This window comes from Camellia sinensis, chromosome 12 (assembly GCF_055761805.1).
Source record: "Camellia sinensis isolate YWXY chromosome 12, ASM5576180v1, whole genome shotgun sequence".
NCBI classification, from domain to species: Eukaryota; Viridiplantae; Streptophyta; class Magnoliopsida; order Ericales; family Theaceae; genus Camellia; species Camellia sinensis.
The window spans coordinates 77245815-77266966 of NC_138972.1; the positions used below are offsets into that span (position 1 = coordinate 77245815).

Below are 21152 nucleotides of genomic sequence, written 5' to 3' on the forward strand. Positions count from 1 at the left end.
CAGTGTTGTTCAGCTGAATACTGAGTTGGGTAGTGTGATCGGAAAATCACCCACACACTTAGTTTACACACTTTTTGGTTCAGGTATCAAATATCAAATAAATTTATAGAGCAATGTTATATATTCTAAAACTGTAGTAAAAATCTTATTAGAAAGTTATGTGTTCAAATATCATTGATTTAAAAGTATATGCGTACAATTTTATTAACTTTCGAACAAAATTTTATGATTCACTATATTTTTGGTTCAAAAGTTGATTTTCTAATTATAAAGTTTTCATCCAAACGTTTTGTTTAGAAGTTGACTTCCAAACGAAAAATTGTGTATGAACTAAGAGAAAATTGTGTGGAAATAAAAGCAGTCGAATTTATCATTTCATTTATGATTTTGCACAGTTCATTTGCAATTAGATAAAGTTTATTCAAATTACAAATTTAAATGATGAAATTAAAGTTAAGATGTAAATGACATAAAACCGCAAACTTCAAATATATATTTTATCAAAAGAAAATAGGAAATTTGTTAGAATTTTTTTTCTAAGTATTTATTATATCCCAATTAGTGTATAAGATATTCTTATATTTTAATAAGTCATGTTATTTTAAATATTTGATCTACTAAATCTTAATTTTCATATTTTAGATATGTTATGGACAATTTTACCCTTATAATTTTTTTTAAAGCCTTAGCAACTTAGTGATATGGATATTCACATTAAATATATTTGATAGTGTGAATGTTCACATCATGAAATATTTACACTATTAATGTGAACATTAATGCGCACTTCACCCTATTATTATTAGGGTATTTTAGTAATTATGTCATCCATAAGATTTATTGAAACATAAAAAAATAATTTGAATTGAGTGAAACATAAGTAGATGATGAGAGATTTTTGAATAAATGCCCAAAGAAAATAAACTAACATATAAAATAAAAAATAAAAAGAAAAATTGTATGAAATCTATGGGTCCTTCGGGTGATTATTCAGTATTCCTTGAGTATGGACACGTGGTGCTCGTAAGGTTTTGATTGGCAGAGAGGGGTAGGGGACACGATTTTTGTTGGGAATAGAGGAACAACATGGGGGCTAAGTAATTGGTGATTGATTTGGAGAATGATCACGCGGTATTCCGAAATTATTGAATAATTTCCTAGGTCCTTCTATATTTTACAATCTTTCTGTGTACAAATTATGATAATTTGTGGTGTTAATGTCACAAATATAATAACTAAAAGAAACACAATTAGTTATAAATACTATTTGAGACATAATCGAGGACTTGTATCATTTCTTTAGTTATGTAGATGGAAAAATGGTGAATCACTAATAAATTTCAATTGTGAATTATTTAGTCCTTTATTTTTTCTTATGAATCCAAAAGTTTCATTAAAGTGAAAATTATACAAAATGATAGTCACTTATACATTTGGGTTTAATTTTTGAGAAATAAAAGTGGGTTTCTTCAAATATGAAATTAGACATTTGGGCAATCCGCACTATAGAGGTTTTGGAATTTCCCTCATTCTAGAACAAATCTCACATTACAAATAAGAATGTGACACTCCAATATAACACTCTAATAACGTAACACTCATTAGTATACTTTTCTCAAACGTAACAACGTAATACTCCAAACTTTTTACAAACGTAATATTTCAATGTAACACACAACAAATTCCTTAGTGTACTTTTCCCAAACGTAACACTCCAATCAATGTAATCTCAAACGCAACACTTTAATGTAACACATAAAAAATACTAAAAAATTACTTAATATACTTTTTCCAAACGTAATACTTACAGTTTGAAATTATATATTTACCCAAAACTTACTAAGGAATTTTTTATACTCCTTTTGGAATGGTTTGAAGAATCTCACACCCTTTTGTAATGGTTTAAAGAATCTCATATCCTTTTTTGGAGTGTTGCATTGGAATATTACGTTTGACAAAGGTACACTAAGAAATTTTTTGGTGTCACATTAGAATGTTGTACTAAGAAATTTTTTTTGGAGTGTTACATTGAAGTGTTACGTTTGAAAAAAAAGTATAATAAAGAGTTTTTTTAAAGTGTTACATTGGAATGTTATGTTGGAGTGTTACGTTTGAGTGTTACAGATTAAAATTATACATCTGTTCAAAACTTACTAAGAAATTTTAGTACTCATTTTGAAATATTTGAAGGATCCCACATCCTTTTAAAATGTTTGAAAAATCTCATATTTCAAGTCTTTTTTGTACTCCTTTTAAAATATTTGTATAATCTTACATTTCAAGTTATTCCAAATAAAAAAGATTTCCAAATAAAAATTCATCACAAATTTGATTCTCATATGTTGTGAATCTTACCTTTCTAGCACCAAAAAAAAAAAAAAAAAAAAAGAAAGAAAGAAAGAAGAAAACATAATAGAAATAAAGGTAAAACCATAAATATAATATTCAAATAATATATTAAATATACTTTTTCAAAATCAATGGGACTAATTAATCTATAAAAAAACTCTTGAGACTAATTGGATTACCATTGCTTAAAATGGGATTTATAGATAAATTTTTCATGGAAAAATGATATTGCCATTTTTTTATTATTATAATGAAATGTATATTTACAATGAATTTATCTTTGTATTTTCATATTATCTCATTAGTATCGGTCTAATTAATCTTATTAAAAGAGAAATCTGTACAATTATACTAAAACTATGAGGGTTACTTATATTTTTTCAAATTTCAAGAGAAAATTTTGAAATATGTCACTGTTACATCATTTTACTGAAAAATTGGATATAAACTTGAAGTATTATCTTGTCTGCTAGGAATTTCACGTTGGCGGCGTGCCTAACTAATGCTCTGTTTGTTTTGACGGAAAATATTTTTTAAAAAACATTTTTCGTATTTTCTAGTATTTGGTACAATGAAAACGAACGTTAACGGAAAAATATTTTTCATGATTAATAGAAAACAAGCCTATTTAGGTAGAAAATATTTTTCGGACTAAAATCTTATCAATGTCACCATATTACCACCGCCACTCTCATGTCTAACACCACACCATCATCACTATCTCCATTTCCATCACCACTGTCACTCTCACCTCAACCATTGCTATCATCATCATTGCCATTTTCACCATCACTCTCACCTCAACCATTGCTATCATCATCATTGCCATTTCCACCACCATCGCCCCTGCCATTATACCACTACATCCATCTCCACCTTCATCCTATCCCTGTCATCATTAAATATAAAAAAATATTTTTTGATACATATTTTTTCTATAAAAAATGTTTTTTACCCAAACAATCCAATTTCTCAAACTTGAGATAAGAAAGACTAGAAAGAAAAAGAAAAGAAAAAAAAGAAAAAAAAGGTAATGTAAAGAGAAAAACATAGGAGAGAGGAAACAGATCTAAGTGCCACTTGTGAGAACATGGCAATGGACACCAAACCAAACACCGGTCCGATGACAACTTGACCTTCAGACACTTCGCACAGAGTCCAAGTCCATTTTCGTCATTTCACTTTTCCAATTCCCATACTACCCTTCTAGTCTTCTCTCTCTCTCTCTCTCTCTGTGCGTTATGCCTTCTGTGGAGAGGTGGTGTTGTTGTGGTATATTCTTCGGCTCGATTCTTTCTCAAACACATGGCCATTGGCCATCACCACCACGCAACATTTCACACATACACACGTAGAAGAGCCACACAGATAGATACACACAAAACACAAACATAACAGTTCTCTATTTTATTCTCTTCTTCTTCTTCTAGTTCTAGTTGTTCTTTGGATTCCCTGCCTTGTCTCTCCAATCCAAATCCCAGGTGATTTTTTCTATTTTCCCTCACATTCTTTCTTGGGTTTTCTTTATTTTTCTCTTTTTGATCTTTGTTAATGACTAATCGAGTTTATGGGTATTTTTTTTTCTTTTTTCTTTTCCTTCCTGTTCCTAATTTATCTGTTTTGAATTGATTTTCAATTTGTGGGTGTTTGTTTGTTTTCTATCACTGGTAGGTGGTTTAGGTGTGGTGTAACGCTCATGTATATAAATTTATATATTTATGTCAATTGAATAGTGTGTGATTTGTTGAAATTTGTGTTTTTTATATGGTGGGTGTGATTCATTTTGATTTGTTCTGACAATTCTTGAAGATTTTGATCTGGGTTTTGAGATTCAATGGTTGAATTAACATTTTGGATGCTGATAATCCTCAATTGTTCTTAAAAATTTTGTCTTGCAGTTGGGTGGAATTGGGGGAAATGGTTTGTTTCCAATGGCCATTTAACCCTTTCATTGTCTTTAATGTGGAGTGAAACACATTAGTTTTTAGCTATTTTTTACTTTTTGTTATCAATGACTAGACTCAATTCAGGATTGATTTTAGTTCCTCTTTTAGTGTTGGGTGTCTATTGAAAAGTAGTCAGCCGTTGCTGCTGCTGCTGCTTCTTCTTCTTCTTGTCCAGTTTAGTTGCTGCTGTGATTTCTGTTGTTGTACAATGATTGCATTTCAATTCAACATAGAAAATGTTTTTGTGATAAATATTCTGTTTTTATTTTGTTTTTTGATAAAAGGAAAGCAATAGCTTATGATAGCATTTCAGTTCAATTAAGTAAAGGTCCTAATTTTTTTTGAGATATATTTTACAGTTCGTCCTTTTAGAGGTGCAAAATATTTGCTTATGATACATCTGCATCTGTTGCACATCCTTTCAGATCTAGTTATATCACAATGTTGCACATCTGTTGTTATACTGCCCAAAATCGCATTCTTCCATCTCTGTACACGCATGTGCGCGCACACACATTATGTTGTGAACTATAGTCCATTGTAGTTTTCTTTTCAATTTCTCCTATATTTTTTGTATTTTATGACTTGACCTTCCATGCATGTTTATTGGAATTTATATACAAGTATCTGATATTTCAATTTTAGAAACTTTACAAGAATGAGTCATTCTTGTAAAGTTTCTGAAAAGCGGTTGCGGTCGCCGTAACGGTGGCGGTGACATGGTTGCGGTTGCGGGGTGTAAAGGCCGTAGCGTAACGGTTGCGGTAACCGAAACCGTGAATTTTTTATTTTTCACATAATTTGAAAAAAACTTACCGATACGCATATTTTTTTTCCATAATCATATTTATTGGGTTTAAAATAAATATTGATCAATTTTTATAAATTTTTAAGTATGATCCAATATATTTCATATTTTTAAGTCACTATAAACTGAGGTTTTTTACATTTTATTTTAATAATTAATGATTTTATATTATACAAAAAATCAATTACTAACTATTATATATAAGATAAATAATGACAAAAGTAAGAGAATAAATAAGAGCCTAAATATATATATATACATATTTTAACCAAGCCAAATAGATAATGATCACACTTATTATTATTATTATTATTATTTTCAAACAATATATAGATAGACACACACAAACAAAATGGTTGAGTGATAGCAACTGAATAGAATAGCATAGGTCTTACAGTTTCAACAAATCAATAACATGTTCTTCATCTTCCCTTTTCTCTCTCTCTAGCTCTTGCTCCTCCATTTTCTCTCTCTATTTTCCCTCTTCTCTCTACCCCTCTTCCCCCATTTTCAGTTTTTTTTTTGTGTGTTTTTTCGAAAGAAACAGTTCGGAACTGTTACGTAATGGTGTGTAACAGGCCGTTACGGCTGTTATGGCACCGTTACGACCGCTACGGCCGACACATCTGTGAATCTCAATCGCACTGCAAAAGCGGTCGTAACGGGTGGCGGTAACCACCAAAACCGTTACGTAACGGCGTTACGTAACGGTTGCGGCCGCTTTTTAAAACCTTGAGAATGACATTGTTTGTTGATATAATAAATCATAGCATTCATAAACTGTGGGCAATGGATTACGTTGTCTTATATTTTGCATAACACTATGAGATATAGAACACCACTACCCAATCTACATTGGCAAGAATGTCAATTGTACACCTCACTTAAAATGGGATTAATGGTTGGCTTAATTATTATCTTTTTGGTATGTATTGCAAACACTAACATTTATAGTGTCTTAGCTTCTATACAGAAGTGACCCTTGAACGGATAGAGTAGATAGCCCAACTATGTAAAATATTCTTTTTTATTGCTTCCATGGCCATGCCTCATGGCATGGCAACACCCATACTATTGAAATGGTTCAACAGTAGAGATGTTCTCACAAGTGGCCCTTCTGCAAATGCTATTATAATTCTATTCCTATCCCTTCATTCTTGCTTTTTGTCTATATAAATTCCGAGAAATTCATACGCTCCTTGGACGAAGCAAAAAGTGGAGCCTTAGTCAAACCAAAGCTGCCCTATTCTATGACCAGATGTAATTGGGAGAAGCTCATACGAGACTAGAGCTAGAATGTATGAATGTTCGGACAAGAATTAAGAGATCATAATTCGTAAGACCTTAATATGACAGGATATGGTAAATCTAAAATGTTACTCGTGGGATACTGCTCCGGACAGTCAACAATTTGTTGTTTTTCTAAGACATGTTTCATTCACATATTTATTGTTCAAGATGTAGAATTTACTCATTTCTGTAAGATAAAAGAGTTGTATTGTATTTACATCACTGTAATTTTGTTTGAGTAGCTGCCTTGGCGCGTTGGTAAGGTTGCTACATTGTGATCTAGGGGTAATGGGTTCAAACAAAAACATATTTGGAGTATGTTTCTGTTCTTATGTTTTTTGAAAACTGTTATCAAAATAAAACTCCAATGTGGAAACACCCGGATGAACTTTATATTGAAGTCCATTCTCACTTCAAACTCCCTTGGGAAAAAGAAAATATGTTTCCAGTTTTCCAGAAACAAAAAAGCAGAAATTTTGTATGGGAGACGAGCTGGATGATAGGTTGAAGTTCCAAACTCTATGTCGCTGTTTTGATCGTAATTGTGCTGACACATTAATGTTCTTTTGTTGTTTCATTTCACAAGTTTTAGTTCAATGAATATAATTACTGATGGAAGGCTTGCAAATGCAGTGTGCTGGTCCTGTGATAATCAGAGATCACTCCATGGCTCATGATCTGTGATGGGGGTTTGTGAATGGCTACTTCAACTGGTTTGTGTTCATGATAAAAGCGGTGATGATGACAGTGGCATAGTAGTTGGAAGTTTAATAATCTGCTTTCAAATGGCTCTCTTAAAGTTTTGAATGATGCCTGAATTGGAAGGCCTACTAACGTGGAATAGACCAAATAAAACTTTTCAAGGGCCAGACTAGTTGCATTTTGACTTGACATTGACTTCTCAACAGGATTTTAACGAATCTGGCTCTTGAGCTATCTGCTGAGACCAAATCAGTGGTTAACTGAAGTGTTGAAGTAATTGGTGGTATCGTCTTAAGTTATTCAAAACCTCAAGTGCATATTTATAGTTGACAATGGAGGAAGTAGTTTTTCCTCAAGGCCAAAAGCAGAATTTGCATACAGCTGCTCGCAGATTTTCATCAAGTGTGTCTCAGAATGATCTGTGGCTTGTAGTGCGAGAGGGATCTGTGAACGATGTAGAGATGGCTTTGGCATTGCTGAAGAAGAATGGGAGAAATATCAATTCCAGGAACATTTTTGGTCTCACTCCTCTTCATATTGCAACATGGAGAAATCATATACCTATTGTTAAGAGGCTACTTGCAGCTGGTGCAGATCCTAATGCTAGGGTGTGTTAGTCTTCTGATTATTCAGATCCTCTGAATATTTTTGTTTCATATATGCATGCCGTCTTAGTTGTTTTTAATCAATTGGCATTATCTTTGGTCATGTTATTATGGGTAAGCTAATGGTATATATCAGTTTAATTTCGCTTGCCTCATTGGCTAAACCGTTGATGAGAAGTATGATTTTGTTTTTCTATTAAAATTTAGGTTGGTTTGTTATGCTACATATCAGTTTTTCTTCACTCCCTCGTACATTTTTTTTGAAGTGTGTCATCCATTGTTTGTAATAAAGATAGATAATTTTTTTATTCTGCAGTGAATTTGATAACATGAAGAGTGTCATGACTCCTATTTCTGTAACCATATCACCTAAAATATGGATACATGTTAAGCAAAATTTTTTTTTTTTTTGAAAGAGAGTTAGAAAATGTCTTATCTGGGATCATGTTGAAAAACTGAAACCAATGTAAGGAAATTATTGGTTACTGGGTTGTCATGGGTAGACCAAATTTTAATGTGGATGAAAATGAATTAGGGACATAAATTATTGCTGTGCCATTATTAACAAACGAGATCACTGTTGGCATTCTGGACTGCCTTCTTTCAATGCAGTTAACCATTAAAAAGTTGTATTTTTTAGTTCTAGCTTAGTTGAGGACTTGAAAGATTATATTTCTACTTGATTTATTGGGATGATTACTGAGAAATTCAGGCTTTTTTTTTTTTTTTTTGTTGAAACTGGGTTCAGTTGTTCTATTTTATGACCATTGAATTTGTATCTCAGGATGGAGAAACTGGATGGAGTAGCCTTCACAGAGCTCTGCATTTTGGTCATCTCGCAGTGGCAAGTGTACTTATTCAATCAGGTGCTTCTACCACATTGGAGGACTCTAAATCCCGAATACCTGTTGATCTCCTCTCTGGGCCTGTCTCACAGGCTGTGGGGAATGCAGATAATTCAGGTACACAGCGGTATTTTCACTTATTTACTTCTTAACAATCTTGGCTATTAGACACTGAGTGTAAGCATTGGGCATTGGCTTTTTTAGGACTTTTTGGCTTTTTTAGAATCGCAAAAAACTGATTCGTTTGGAAAGTTGCTAGTAGGTTGTTTTTTTGTGAATGGAAAAGTTAAGTGGCTTTTTAGCTTATTTAACCAAAAAATGCCAAAAAGCAGCCTTTTGGCTTAATAAGCCAAAAAGCAAAAGCATGCTTGGGAAGAGCTAAAAAAAGTATTAAAAAAAATCCAAAAAGGTAAACTTTGCCACCAACCAAAAAAAAAAAAAATTTTTTTTAGCAATTTCCAAACACATCAGTTTTTTTTTTAGATTCTAAAAAGGCCAAAAAGCCAGAAGGCCACTAAAAAAGTCAGTGCCAAACCAACCAAAGGATAACCTAAGTGGCTTTTTTTGGTTGTTTGTGTAGTAGCTACAGAGGTGTTTAGTTGGGGTAGTGGTGTAAACTATCAACTTGGAACTGGGAACGCACACATTCAGAAGTTACCATGCAAAGTTGATTCACTTCACGGTTCATTTATCAAATTGATTTCTGCTGCAAAGTTCCATAGTGTAGCTGTCACTGCTCATGGAGAAGTCTACACTTGGGGATTTGGGAGAGGTGGCCGCCTTGGTCACCCTGACTTCGATATTCACAGGTAAAGAGTTTTCTTAATACCTTATGGTTCTAATAATAATTCTAAATCAGCATTTCATTTTCTTTTCAAAGTGTACGAAGCTTTTTTAATTTTTTTGGCATAAACTGTAGTCAGGGAGAACTTGCAGATCATAAATCAAATGCTCTTCATGTCATTTTCTTGCAGCGGTCAAGCTGCAGTTATCACTCCCCGACTGGTGAGTTCTGGTTTAGGGGCTCGCCGGGTTAAGACAATTGCAGCGGCTAAACATCACACTGTTGTTGCAACAGAGGGTGGGGAAGTGTTCACTTGGGGTTCCAATAGAGGTATAAGTATTTCAGCATTTGTGAATGTTGAATTCCTCAATCAAATTAATTCATTGATTGTGTTATAGTCAATCAGTCTGCATAACCACAGAACTCTAAAATCACTTGTATCTTCTTGATTGGAAAGAAAAAAACAGAAAGTTGGTTTTGTTGCATTCTGGTTTACTTTGAAAATGAAGAAAAGAATGACAACATTTTCTTTAATGGTTGTTATTTTTCCAGAATTATGACTTTTGAAGTATTGACTTGTTATTGTGATCATAGGGAGAGAAAAAATAAAAGTGGAAATATTGACTTGTTCTATTGATATTGTACAGAGGGTCAGCTAGGATACACTTCTGTGGATACCCAACCCACACCTCGGAGAGTGAGTTCGCTGAGGTCAAAAATAGTTGCTGTTGCTGCAGCAAACAAACATACTGCTGTAGTGTCTGAATCGGGTGAGGTTTTCACATGGGGATTTAATAAAGAGGGTCAACTTGGTTATGGCACCTCTAACTCTGCTTCAAATTACACTCCAAGGGTGGTTGAATACCTGAAAGGCAAGGTTTTTGTTGGAGTTGAGGTGGCAAAATATCACACAATTGTTTTAGGAGCTGATGGAGAGGTACATGATTTCAGAATTATGCTATCGCTGTCACTACTACTAGTAAATTTTTTTGATACTGCTATTAAGTAGGTGATACCAATTGACAATGAATGGCAGGTATTTACTTGGGGTCACCGACTTGTTACCCCTAGACGTGTAGTCATTGCTAGAAATATTAAAAAAAGTGGTAGCACTCTGTTGAAGTTTCATCGTAAGGAACGGCTTCATGTGAATTCTATAGCTGCAGGGATGATACATAGCTTGGCTCTCACTGATGATGGTGCATTGTTTTATTGGGTGTCATCTGATCCCGATCTTCGATGTCAACAGGTTTTAATTTTACTGAACTTGGTGTGTTTTTCGATGTCATCAATCATGCAAATCCACTTAACAACATATTATATATCATCTCTGTTGTTTGCTTTTGTGTAGTTATATTCACTTTGTGGCAGAGGAATAGTGAGTGTTTCCGCTGGGAAGTACTGGACCGCTGCAGTTACAGCTGCTGGTGATGTATATATGTGGGATGGAAAGAAAGGAAAGGATGAGCCACCAATTGCGACTCGGTTACATGGTGTAAAGAGAGCAACTTCAGTTTCAGTTGGAGAAACACATCTATTGATGATTGGTTCTCTCTATCATCCTGTTTATCCTCCTAGTATTGTAAATAAACCCCAGGAGCTCAAGCCAAATGTTTTGAGTGACTTAGATGAGTTAGATGAAGATTTTATGTTTAATGATATAGAGTCTGATAAAGTCTCATCCACCTCACAAAAGGATGATGTTGGGAACAGCAGGCCCATACCAACCTTAAAAAGCCTCTGTGAGAAAGTAGCAGCAGAACATTTGGTGGAGCCCCGAAATGCTGTACAGCTTCTTGAAATTGCAGATTCGCTGGGGGCAGAGGATTTGAGGAAGCACTGTGAGGTATTTTCCCAGATGATCTATGCTATTTTCTCCAAAAATGTCAAATATATTTATATAATTTTTTAAGTTTCAGAACATTATACTTATCGTTCGAAAAAAGAAAGTTTCAAAACATCATGCCATTATTTAATATTTCCTGTCGGGCCTGTCCAAACATTGCTCATTAGATGACTCCTGTGAAAACTTTTATTCTGTGATAGGATCTTGGATTTGTGAAGAGGTTTGTGGGAAGAGGGCAGGGAAGGGATTTGTGAAAAATATTTAGCTTCTATTTCATTCACTTTTCCCTGCTCTCTCTCTCTCTCTCTCTCTCTCTCTCTCTCTCTCTACAAATGCCTTCCAAATCTAAGATCTAAACACAGCGTTAAAGATATCCTTGGTCATGGACCTTTTGCATTCTAATTTTTTGCTTTGCTTTATCTCGTAGACCTCTGCGTTTTGTGATTTTGTTAGTAAATATACATGTTGATCAACTACTACTTGCTTGGCTGGTTTGATTCTATGACTTTAAGTGATGTACCCTATGTTTGAGTCTCTCTAATGGCACTTATTTTTTTGGGCAAGTAATGGCACTCTTACATGTATGGACAGCTGTCAAACGATGCCAAAAGGGAATATAAACTATAAAGAGAAGGAAAATAAATATTCACATTTGAATTTTGCCTAAATGTTTGCAATACTTGGGTGTTAAAATTTTTGACTCGTAGTCGATGCACTTTTCTCTTCATCTAGGAGAATGGAAGCTCAGTTATATTTATTGTATACTTCTATGCCAAGCATTTGTTTTAATACTTTTAAATTGTTAATGTTTCAAGGCCAAATGAAGCTTTGACACTACATTGCAGAAGAATATTATGATTTCCATTGGATGTTGGGCATCAATTTTTCAGTTTCCTCAGTTAATTGTACTTTAGATATCATACTCTTGTGCTTCACGTAAAATATGTTTATATATATATATATTTATTATATGCCATATATATGAATATTTTATTTGAAAGATAATTAAAAAATTGAACATAAGACTAATAGGCCATAATCTACGTTATTTTTCTTTTATTCTTGGATCCCAAGTTTTTTTCTTCAAACTTGTAATGTGTGTTATAAGGGATGGACATGTGTCCAAAGCACACAGAAACACTGCATCAAATTTCATGAGATTTTGGTTTGAAGTTAGGAACATGAAAAATGTCAAGAATGTTGTGCTTGTGCAATAATACCTGGAATGTGCCTTCACAACAAATAGGTATGATCTTGACATTAAGATCTGAATTTGTAGTATTTTCTGTCCCACACCATCTTTATTTGTTGGGAAGTATTTTCCAGGTACATACCATGAAATGAACAGCTAACGATTCTGGTGGTTAGGTCAATTTTGATTTTGACCATCATGCAAGAGATTGCCTCATCATCTGCATTGCACTGTAATCGATCCATTTTCATGTTTATTTCGGATTGTAACATTAATTTTTGAAGCTCATGATTGTATCTTATTTATATAACACGTCTTAAAAAAATTGATGCAGGATATTGCTATTCGCAATCTTGATTATATTCTCACAGTCTCGGCTCACGCTATTGCCACTGCTTCACTAGATATTTTAGCTAATCTTGAGAAATCGTTGGATGTGAGATCATCCGAACCCTGGAGTTACCGTCGGCTCCCAACTCCAACAGCTACTCTTCCTGCCATAATCAATAGTGAGGAAGAGGATAGTGAAAGTGAACAACTTCAGACTCGTGACAACCATAGAAAAAAGACAATTTCAAAGAAAGAGAGAGACCATAGGTTAGATTGCTTTCTACAACCCAACAATGATGCAGATGAATTCATTTGCAAACAAGTCCGTGCTTTGAGGAAAAAGTTGCAGCAGATTGAGATGCTTGAAGAGAAGCGGTCCAAGGGGCATGCTCTTGATGACCAGCAGATTGCAAAGCTCCATACTAGGTCAGCTTTGGAGAATTCTCTTGCTGAGCTTGGTGTTCCGATTGAGACAATGCAGGCAAAAGTATCTTCTGTATTGTTGGATGGAAAAGGGAGTAAAAAGGGAGAGGTATTGAAAAAACAGAGGAGAAAGAGCAAACAAAAAGGACAGGTTGTAGTAGAGTCTGCTGATTCTGGCATGGGTCTAGAAGCATATCCCATTAAGGATTTCCTGGATGTTCAGATCTCTCAAGTCAAGCATAAGGTTAGATTCCTAAAGTTCAAGTCTTCTTGAAGTTTCTTTTTTGTTTTTTATTTTTATATAATGATTATTGTTCCTAACCTTTGAAGAAATCCAGTGTTGTTAATCTGTATTTTGTACTATATTCCTTGGTGGCAATGGGACGGGTTTGGAATGGGGGAGCACTTTCTCAATTCCAACCTGAGAATCAACTCCTATGAAGCATGGATACGGGATATAGATAGGATATAATACGGAGATGTGATACGGAAAAATCTAAAAAATAGGATATGAGTATAGGCGGGATACATTGAATTTATATATATTTTATTTTAAATAATTTTTAGTATTATATTTTATGTATGAGCTCAAAGAATAGTGAGAAACCAATTTTAGGAATTAAATATTAGTTTAAGAGCCAATAGTCAATTTACTTTATTTGCAGTGGATAACATAACATAACGTTAGTGTGATAAAATCTGAAAAAGTAGGGTACTAATCTTCACTATTTTCTTCTTCAATAAGAAATAAAAAAAAATATTGAAAAACTATTCTTGTATTAATTCTAACAATGATACTTTAATACTGTGCAAAAAATTTTGCAATCTCAATTCCATAATAGTTTGGATACATGACTTAAAGAGTGTCCAAAAAGTATCCGATACTTCTCAAAATTACTATCAAGTATTGGATACGTTTAGGAAGTATTTGTACACATCTGCAAGTGTCCGAGGAGTATTGGAATCTGCTATGGATGCGCTTTCCTTTTTAGAAGTATCTATGCTTCATAGATCAACACAATATCCCTTAACTGGTCGTGAACCTGAGATGACAAGGTGAAACTACATGTTGCTAGAAATGGGCCAGGGCAGGAATTGGGTTGCAATTTTTCCAATCACTTCAAGAACTGTTTGGATTATGGACACATGTCACTCACTACATGGCTTGCAAAGCATATGCACTGAATTAATTGAAAAATCACTCCAACTAAAAGAGTGCCAGATGGCATCCACAGTGCCTACCTTTAAAAGGTAGTTCCATGCATGAACCAGTTGGTCATGGATGTGGCTTTTCTAGAGGTGTGGAATTCTTAACGCATTATTATACATGATAATTTTCTTGTTTGTATTGTACACCAAGCCATGCGACTGTTGAATAGGTGGTTTGGGAACACCGTCCGATAGTATTTTTGTTTTGAGTTCCTGTTTATTAAAAGTGAAGCATTTTGCTTGTGTTTAATGTATGAATTCCAATCATTTGTATATTTTGTTTGTTTTATTTGATAGGATGAGGAGGCAGAGGTTGAAGGAATGGCTGCCAGCCAAGCCTCTGAAGAGTCTCCCGGTTGCATTAAAAAAGGCATTGAAGACACTCCGAAGAATAAGGGTTCATTACCAACAGCATCTAAGAAGAAGAAGAAGAAAGGTGGGCTTTCTATGTTTTTGAGTGGTGCTCTTGATGACAAGCCCAAAAAAGATTCTGCACCACCGCCGCCACCGATGCCCAAAAGTGAGGGCCCTGCTTGGGGTGGTGCTAAAATTGCAAAAGGATCCTCCTCTCTCCGTGAGATCCAAGATGAGCAGAGCAAAACCAAGGAGATTCAGCCCACTAAAAGCAAAGACCAGGTGGAAGATGCTTCTGATAGTAAGAGTGGTGGGAAAATTCATATAAGTTCATTTTTGCATTCCAATCCAATACCAGTCATCTCGGCTCAGACGTCACAGGTGTCCGATGGAGAAAGAAGCACCCCTCCTTGGATTGCTTCTGGGACTCCACCTGTTCATTCTCGGCCATCTCTCAGGGACATCCAAATGCAACAGGTACAGGAACTGCCCTATAGGATGTATAATGCATAGATAAACATATTTTTATCTTTTTTGAGAAGCACAATGGTACAGTACAAGCAGCTTTTAGCACAAAATTAAAGCTACGGTCTATTTAAAAGAGAATGGGCTGCCACCTTTTGTTGCTGGGGAAGTAAAAGAAAGGGGAAAACAAAATTTGAATAAGGGCTACCTTTGAAAGATGAGAGTGTTATAGGTAGTTTGCTTGGCCTGTAATGGAAGGCGACAACGATTGCTCCAATACTAAATACATTCGCAACAGCACCTATTTTGTGTCCATTGATTTTATCTTCAATCCATTACTGTACTTTTGTTCATTATGTGCTTTACAAGATGGGTTTAACCTGTTTTTGCAAATTAAGCTGTTATGTCCAGCAATTTTAGAAACATCTTCCATTTATTAGAAATTTTCAATCTAGATGTTCATTTTTTGGTCTCCTGAAATTACCATATCCAACTTATGCTTTATGTCTGATAATAAAGGTTTTGTTTACTACTGGAATTGGAGTGTTCTGCGATCAACTTAAATCAATTTCATGCATTTATTTTTTCAATTTTCATTCATATACTAAATCTCATTTTCTTTCATGTTTTTTGTCTGGTTGTCCCAAAGCAGGGAAAACATCACCCAAGTCTTTCCCACAGTCCAAAGGCAAGAACAACTGGATTCGCTATCGCTACTGGTCAGGGCTCACCTTCAGATTCTGCTGGTTTGAACCGCTGGTTCAAACTGGAGGTTGACACACCCTCATCGATCCGTTCAATTCAGATCGAGGAAAGGGCCATAAAGGACCTTAAGCGCTTTTACAGCAGTGTTAAGATTGTGAAAAACCAATCTTAAGACAACTGTGTGGTATTGCTCTGACTGGTTCCAATTGGGTCCTTTGGTTCCCCCCTCTTTTCCCTGCTGTTTAATTTTTTTGGGGCATTTCTGTAAATTGTCCATGTAGATTTCTGTGTACATTCATCTCCTTAGTGTTTACAAGGTAGACATTTTTTTCTCCTTTTGGTAAAAAGTTGAAGAGATGTTTTATCTTGTAGCTACAGTCTGCGAACAAGGAATTTATTTTGAAATGGGCACTGTTTTTTGTTTGCCTGAACATATATACCCTCTTGTGAGTTTCGACTCTAGTTTGCAGCGGCATTTACCAACCTTTTCAACAGCACAATTCAATATGTCCTGTTCCATTGCTAGATTGAGGGCATTTTTCACCTGATCTGTTTAATGGTTTCAGTCATCATTTTTGTCTCTTTATTCTTTGCTGTAGACAGGTTGGCTACAACTGCAAGGGCAACTCATTGAGGATAACTGATCGCAATTCTGGTAAGTTTTTCCTCCAACAATTTGTATATGAGTCTTTGTTTTAGAAAATGGATTAGAGCGATGTGTGCTTGAAGCTTGGTTAGCATGTATCAAGTTCATTTTTCCATGATTTTTCATTAGTTACTTCCTTCCTTGTCAAATTGGAAGAAATCCCCAAATAATGGGCCTTGAACTTACACTCAGTTTGGGAACCTAGGAGAGAAAAAGGAGGACAAATAAAAGAAAAGAAATGATTACACAAGTGACGAGAGAAAATAGTGTTTTTTTTTTTTATTTTTTTCCTTCCCTTTTTGCTTGGATAATTAAGAGAAAAGAGAATGATTTCTCTCTCTCATATCTTGCTTGGTAAAACTGTATAAAAGAAAGAAAAGAAATTATTTCATGTTATATTACCAAAATAAACCTTTTATTTGTGTCAGTCTTTTTTTTTCTTCAGTATCTAAAGGGGCAGTTTTGGTATTATAAAAAAATAGTAATTTGTCAGTTTCTTCTCTTCTAATCTTTCTACTTTTGTAGAGATTCAAAATTAAGGTTATAAGAGAAATGAGTCCCTCTTCATTTCTTCCCAAATCACCCAATCCAAATGGGCTGTCCGAGATTGTATGTCATGAACTGAAAGTATGAGAATTACTTTAGTGAGACTCTCTGCAAGTTTGGGCTGTGGTAAGGGAACAAGGTCTTCTTGAAGCTATCAGCTTTGGGCTTGAAATCTGGTTCAAGATCTGGACGAGGGATCTTTCTCAGCAACCAGCAATGCAGTATAGATTGCAACAATCAATCAAGAAGGGGCCTGACCTTGTACTCGTCCTATGGAAATGTCTATAGAAGGTAGAAACTTTGAAAGTCGTCGATAGTCTTCAGCATTCGCCGTCAGTGAGCAACTTGAACCTTCTCTTAGTCATTTTCTTTTTTTTTTGGTGGTCAGAACCCCTCTCAGAGTCCTACAATAATGCCCAATTAATTATTTTATTACCTTCATAAGCTGTTAGTACTCTCAAGTTTGCGTTGTGCTCATTTTCACTTCGGATAAATATTGGCATGCCTGTAATACATAGTGTGGTTTAGATTAGCACGTCACTGACTATAGCTTTTTTCATGAAAGGTTTCAATGCTTGATTTATTTGCCTTCCGAAGAGGCTCTGGACAACCGTGTTACCATCGACTAGTATAGGCCAATTTTTGGTGTTGAAAGTAGTTATCCACTTGTTTGTTGGCCATATCTAGTTTTCATAATACCCGCCTGTCAAATCTCTATTTGAGAATGACTTTTTTAGGTTGTATTTGGTTCAAAGATTTGGAGAGGGATTTGGAAATAGAAAGTGAAAATGACGGTGAAATGTGAATAAAATATATCTACATTTCAATTAGTTTCACATACTTTTTTCTTTTCCCTTTTCAAATTCCTTCCCAAATTCTTGAACTGAACATAGCCTTACATCGTTCCAACTATCAACTTCTAACTCTCTAGTGTGTCATTTAAGTGATGTACGGGAAAAAGAAGGTTTACATAGTGATCTTGTTGATGGTTCAGCTATGGAGACGTGTTGGTCGCCACCATTCTCTAGTTTTAGCAATGCTACCACCACATGGGCTCGTGTTCTCTTTGATTAAAACCACTTTTGAGGAAGGTCTTCCACACAAATGACACAATTTTTGTTAATGTTTAGATGTTCATCTTGTTTGAATGTTAGCAATGCCTTCTCCAACAAAGAGTTTATCCCCCACAGCTGAAGGACTCATCCTCCATCTGTCTTTCTAATTCTTTCAGTGTTGTCATCCCAACCATGGATCATGTATGGTGCTTTGCTTAGTTTGGATGATAGGAATCTTGGAGGAAAATGGAAATGTGATTGAGTCTTTATGATTCTAATATTTGGAATGAATTGAAATATGCATGTGATTTATGATTACTTATTCAAGTAGGGATCACATTTTTAAATTGAGTTATGTAATTCAAGTGTTTGATTTGGCTAAGAATATGATATAAATATAAAATTTATGGGTCCATTTACTTGTTTGAATTTTTAAATGAGCCACATTTTTTTCTTTTTTCAGGAATAGGAGATTTCCTTGTCTTGTATTTTGATTATATCATTTACATTTTATACATTTTTTCTCATTCTCTTTTCAAATCTCTATTAAAATTCATGATCTAAACATATTCTTCAATTTTGGAAATAGGGTTCTAATCTCATTTTGCCTTGAATACCGAATTAGGAATCACATTTCTATTTTTGAATGTGTCCAATTAACCAAATGAAAGACTTGGAATGAGCAAAGTGGTTGATTTATTATTCTGTTCGACTCGATTCATTTTTAATCCATTCGATGAGCCAAAGTGGTTGGGGAAAAACCAATCAATCATGTACCACATAAGTGAGAAAGTGGGTCGGTACCAAGGAGACTAATAATTGAGAAACACAAGAGAATCATACAAATGCCAATGGATCATGAAATTCATTGGCCTGAAAAGAGGGGACATAATTGGTCAAAAAATAATTTGAAATTCATTGGCCTAAAAAGTGGGGACATAATTTGTCTCCTAGTTCCCAATTGGATATCCAATGTGGATGTTCAATCTTATAAAAGAATGCTTGTCATGTCGATATATATATACATTTTAAATTTTAATGATTCAATTTTTTTCTACTCATTGATAAATGGGAAAATATAAGTGGAGTTTTAAAAAAATAATTATAAATCAATAAATTTTTTTATAAATATTAATAATTAAAATTATACACTTTTCTATGAATACGTATACCTATTTGTTTTTCTTACTTTCAGTGGAGCATAATTACCCCTTTACAAATTTCATATTAGATTTAAGTGAAAAAACAAAAGCCAAAAAGAGATTCAATAGTTCTATTTAATAACATTTGTAAGTCAATTTATTTAGTTTATTTGTTCAAAAAACAGTTAATCAATGGTGTGTGGTTCCAATTATAAATTATAAATTATTCGAATTTTTGTAGCTTATTTGGTTTATAAAAAAAAAAAAAGTGAGTTTTTTGTTTTTTTATGTAGTTTATTTGAAACCTTAAATACGTATGAAAAAAAAACTCATCTCTTTTATTTTAATTATAATTTTTAAGGGCATTTTGAATAGGGTCTAGTTTGTCTTCAGTTGGAAATCAAGACTGAATTGCCTAGTCTGGCCTGTGGGCCTATTTTTGAGTTTCGTTTTGATAATTCGAATCATTCAATATGTAGAATTCGTCGAGTGTTATATTCCTGTAAAAAATTACATTAATCGGATATCGATAGTTATCTGATCGGATCAAATTTCTGTCAACTGTTTATTTTTTTATCGTTCATTTGTTTTAATACAAAATTGAGCTGATCAAATAGTTATCGATATTCGATCAATGTGAGTTTTTACACAGATATAATACTTGACGAGTTTTACACATTGAACGGTTTAGATTATCAAAATAAGCCCCAAAATGAATCCATAGGCCGAACTGGATGATCCAATCTTAATCTCCAACTGGGGACAGGCTCGATTGTTTTGAATACATGCATAACTAAAAAGTTATGTAATAAGTTATTTCACTAAACAAATTTATTTATTTTTACACATTATTAAAAGTTGCATCAAAAAAATTTGAAGTTAATAATCTAAAAATTTATAATTATAAAAACTAATTTATAAGTGACAGCAAATTAGGACAATATCTATTGGTGGAATTTAAATCTTCCGTTTTCAAAATTTTTGAAGAGTTTGAATTACAAAAAGTTTCGAACCGACACAAATTGGGAGCTTTGACTATTTGTTTTTGTTTTAGTCCACACGAATTGGAGATATAAGTAATACTAAACAAATTATCAGATCTTATAAATTTTTCTTACGAAAAATTACACCTGGCACGTTTCAAAAATGAATATAAATTCATGAAAATATTTAACACTTTAATTATTAAAGTTCATAAATTTTACCACTGATTTAAATTTTTTTTTCAAATTCATAATTGTTATTGGCCTTTTTTCTTATTGGCGTGGTACGTCACATATCACAGCGTTAAGTGAGTTTTGTTTTACATTTATTATTACATAATACATTAATTAGTAATTTTTTTCCAAATATAACAATTTTTTATTATTTATTGTATAATTTATTTTAATTATTATTACTTTATAGAAATATTAGAGACTCACACTTCTAATCTCATGAATTCACCCACAATGACGTGGTCAGAGACTTACGTCTTGTATGGGATAAGCTCTCCTCCATACTTGCATCTCTTTATACTCATTCATACTCTTCTTGTTAGGGTTGCAACTCGGGCAGGCTCAACCCAAGCAACCCGTGCCCAACCCGAGTTTTTGTAGGCTTTGGGCAACAATATCTTGTAATCTGGACGGGCCTGGGCAAATTTTTAATCCCCGAATTGTAATTCGGGCCGGGCCTGGGCAAAATTAGTGGCTAACCTGAGCAATCCGAACCCGAATTGCATTTAATATATTATAGAAATTATATGATATATATATAAATTAAATTAAATAGATGTCCTTAATATGTTTTTTTTTTTTGGCTGGCTTGAGTGTCCCATCCCAATGGCAATGGCTGACTCTGTTTCTTAAGAGTGTGATCTGTGTCTTCAACTCAAATAAGCTAGTGCCACAAGGCTCCAGCAGCTTCTT

The 21152-nt window shown here is 34.0% G+C and overlaps 1 protein-coding gene across 7 annotated transcripts; it reads left to right on the plus strand.

Moving 5' to 3' along the window:
• Window positions 1-3401: 3401 nt before the first annotated feature.
• LOC114304644 (ankyrin repeat family protein / regulator of chromosome condensation (RCC1) family protein) lies at window positions 3402-16286 on the plus strand. 7 transcript variants are annotated; one of them, XM_028249784.2, is made up of 11 exons: window positions 3402-3830; window positions 7027-7703; window positions 8485-8662; window positions 9126-9354; window positions 9520-9659; window positions 9977-10266; window positions 10366-10578; window positions 10681-11175; window positions 12702-13364; window positions 14627-15160; window positions 15798-16286. In XM_028249784.2, exons 2-11 carry the CDS (start codon window positions 7428-7430, stop codon window positions 16023-16025), a joined length of 3246 nt encoding a protein of 1081 aa, XP_028105585.2. In that variant the 5' UTR covers window positions 3402-3830; window positions 7027-7427; the 3' UTR covers window positions 16026-16286. The 7 variants fall into 7 exon arrangements, with proteins under 7 accessions (XP_028105585.2, XP_028105587.2, XP_028105588.2 ...); XM_028249786.2 differs by having other exon boundaries at window positions 15801-16286; XM_028249787.2 differs by having other exon boundaries at window positions 3530-3830; window positions 9129-9354.
• Window positions 16287-21152: the final 4866 nt, after the last annotated feature.

What these genes read in the sequence shown, in the direction of transcription:
- LOC114304644 (XM_028249784.2), top strand. Translation starts at nt 7,428, where the DNA reads ATGGAGGAAGTAGTTTTTCCTCAAGGCCAAAAGCAGAATTTGCATACA. An exon ending in CACTTGGGGTTCCAATAGAG is followed by an intron (nt 9,660 to 9,976) that starts GTATAAGTATTT and finishes GATATTGTACAG; the next exon opens with AGGGTCAGCTAGGATACACT. An exon ending in GGGACATCCAAATGCAACAG is followed by an intron (nt 15,161 to 15,797) that starts GTACAGGAACTG and finishes GTTGTCCCAAAG; the next exon opens with CAGGGAAAACATCACCCAAG.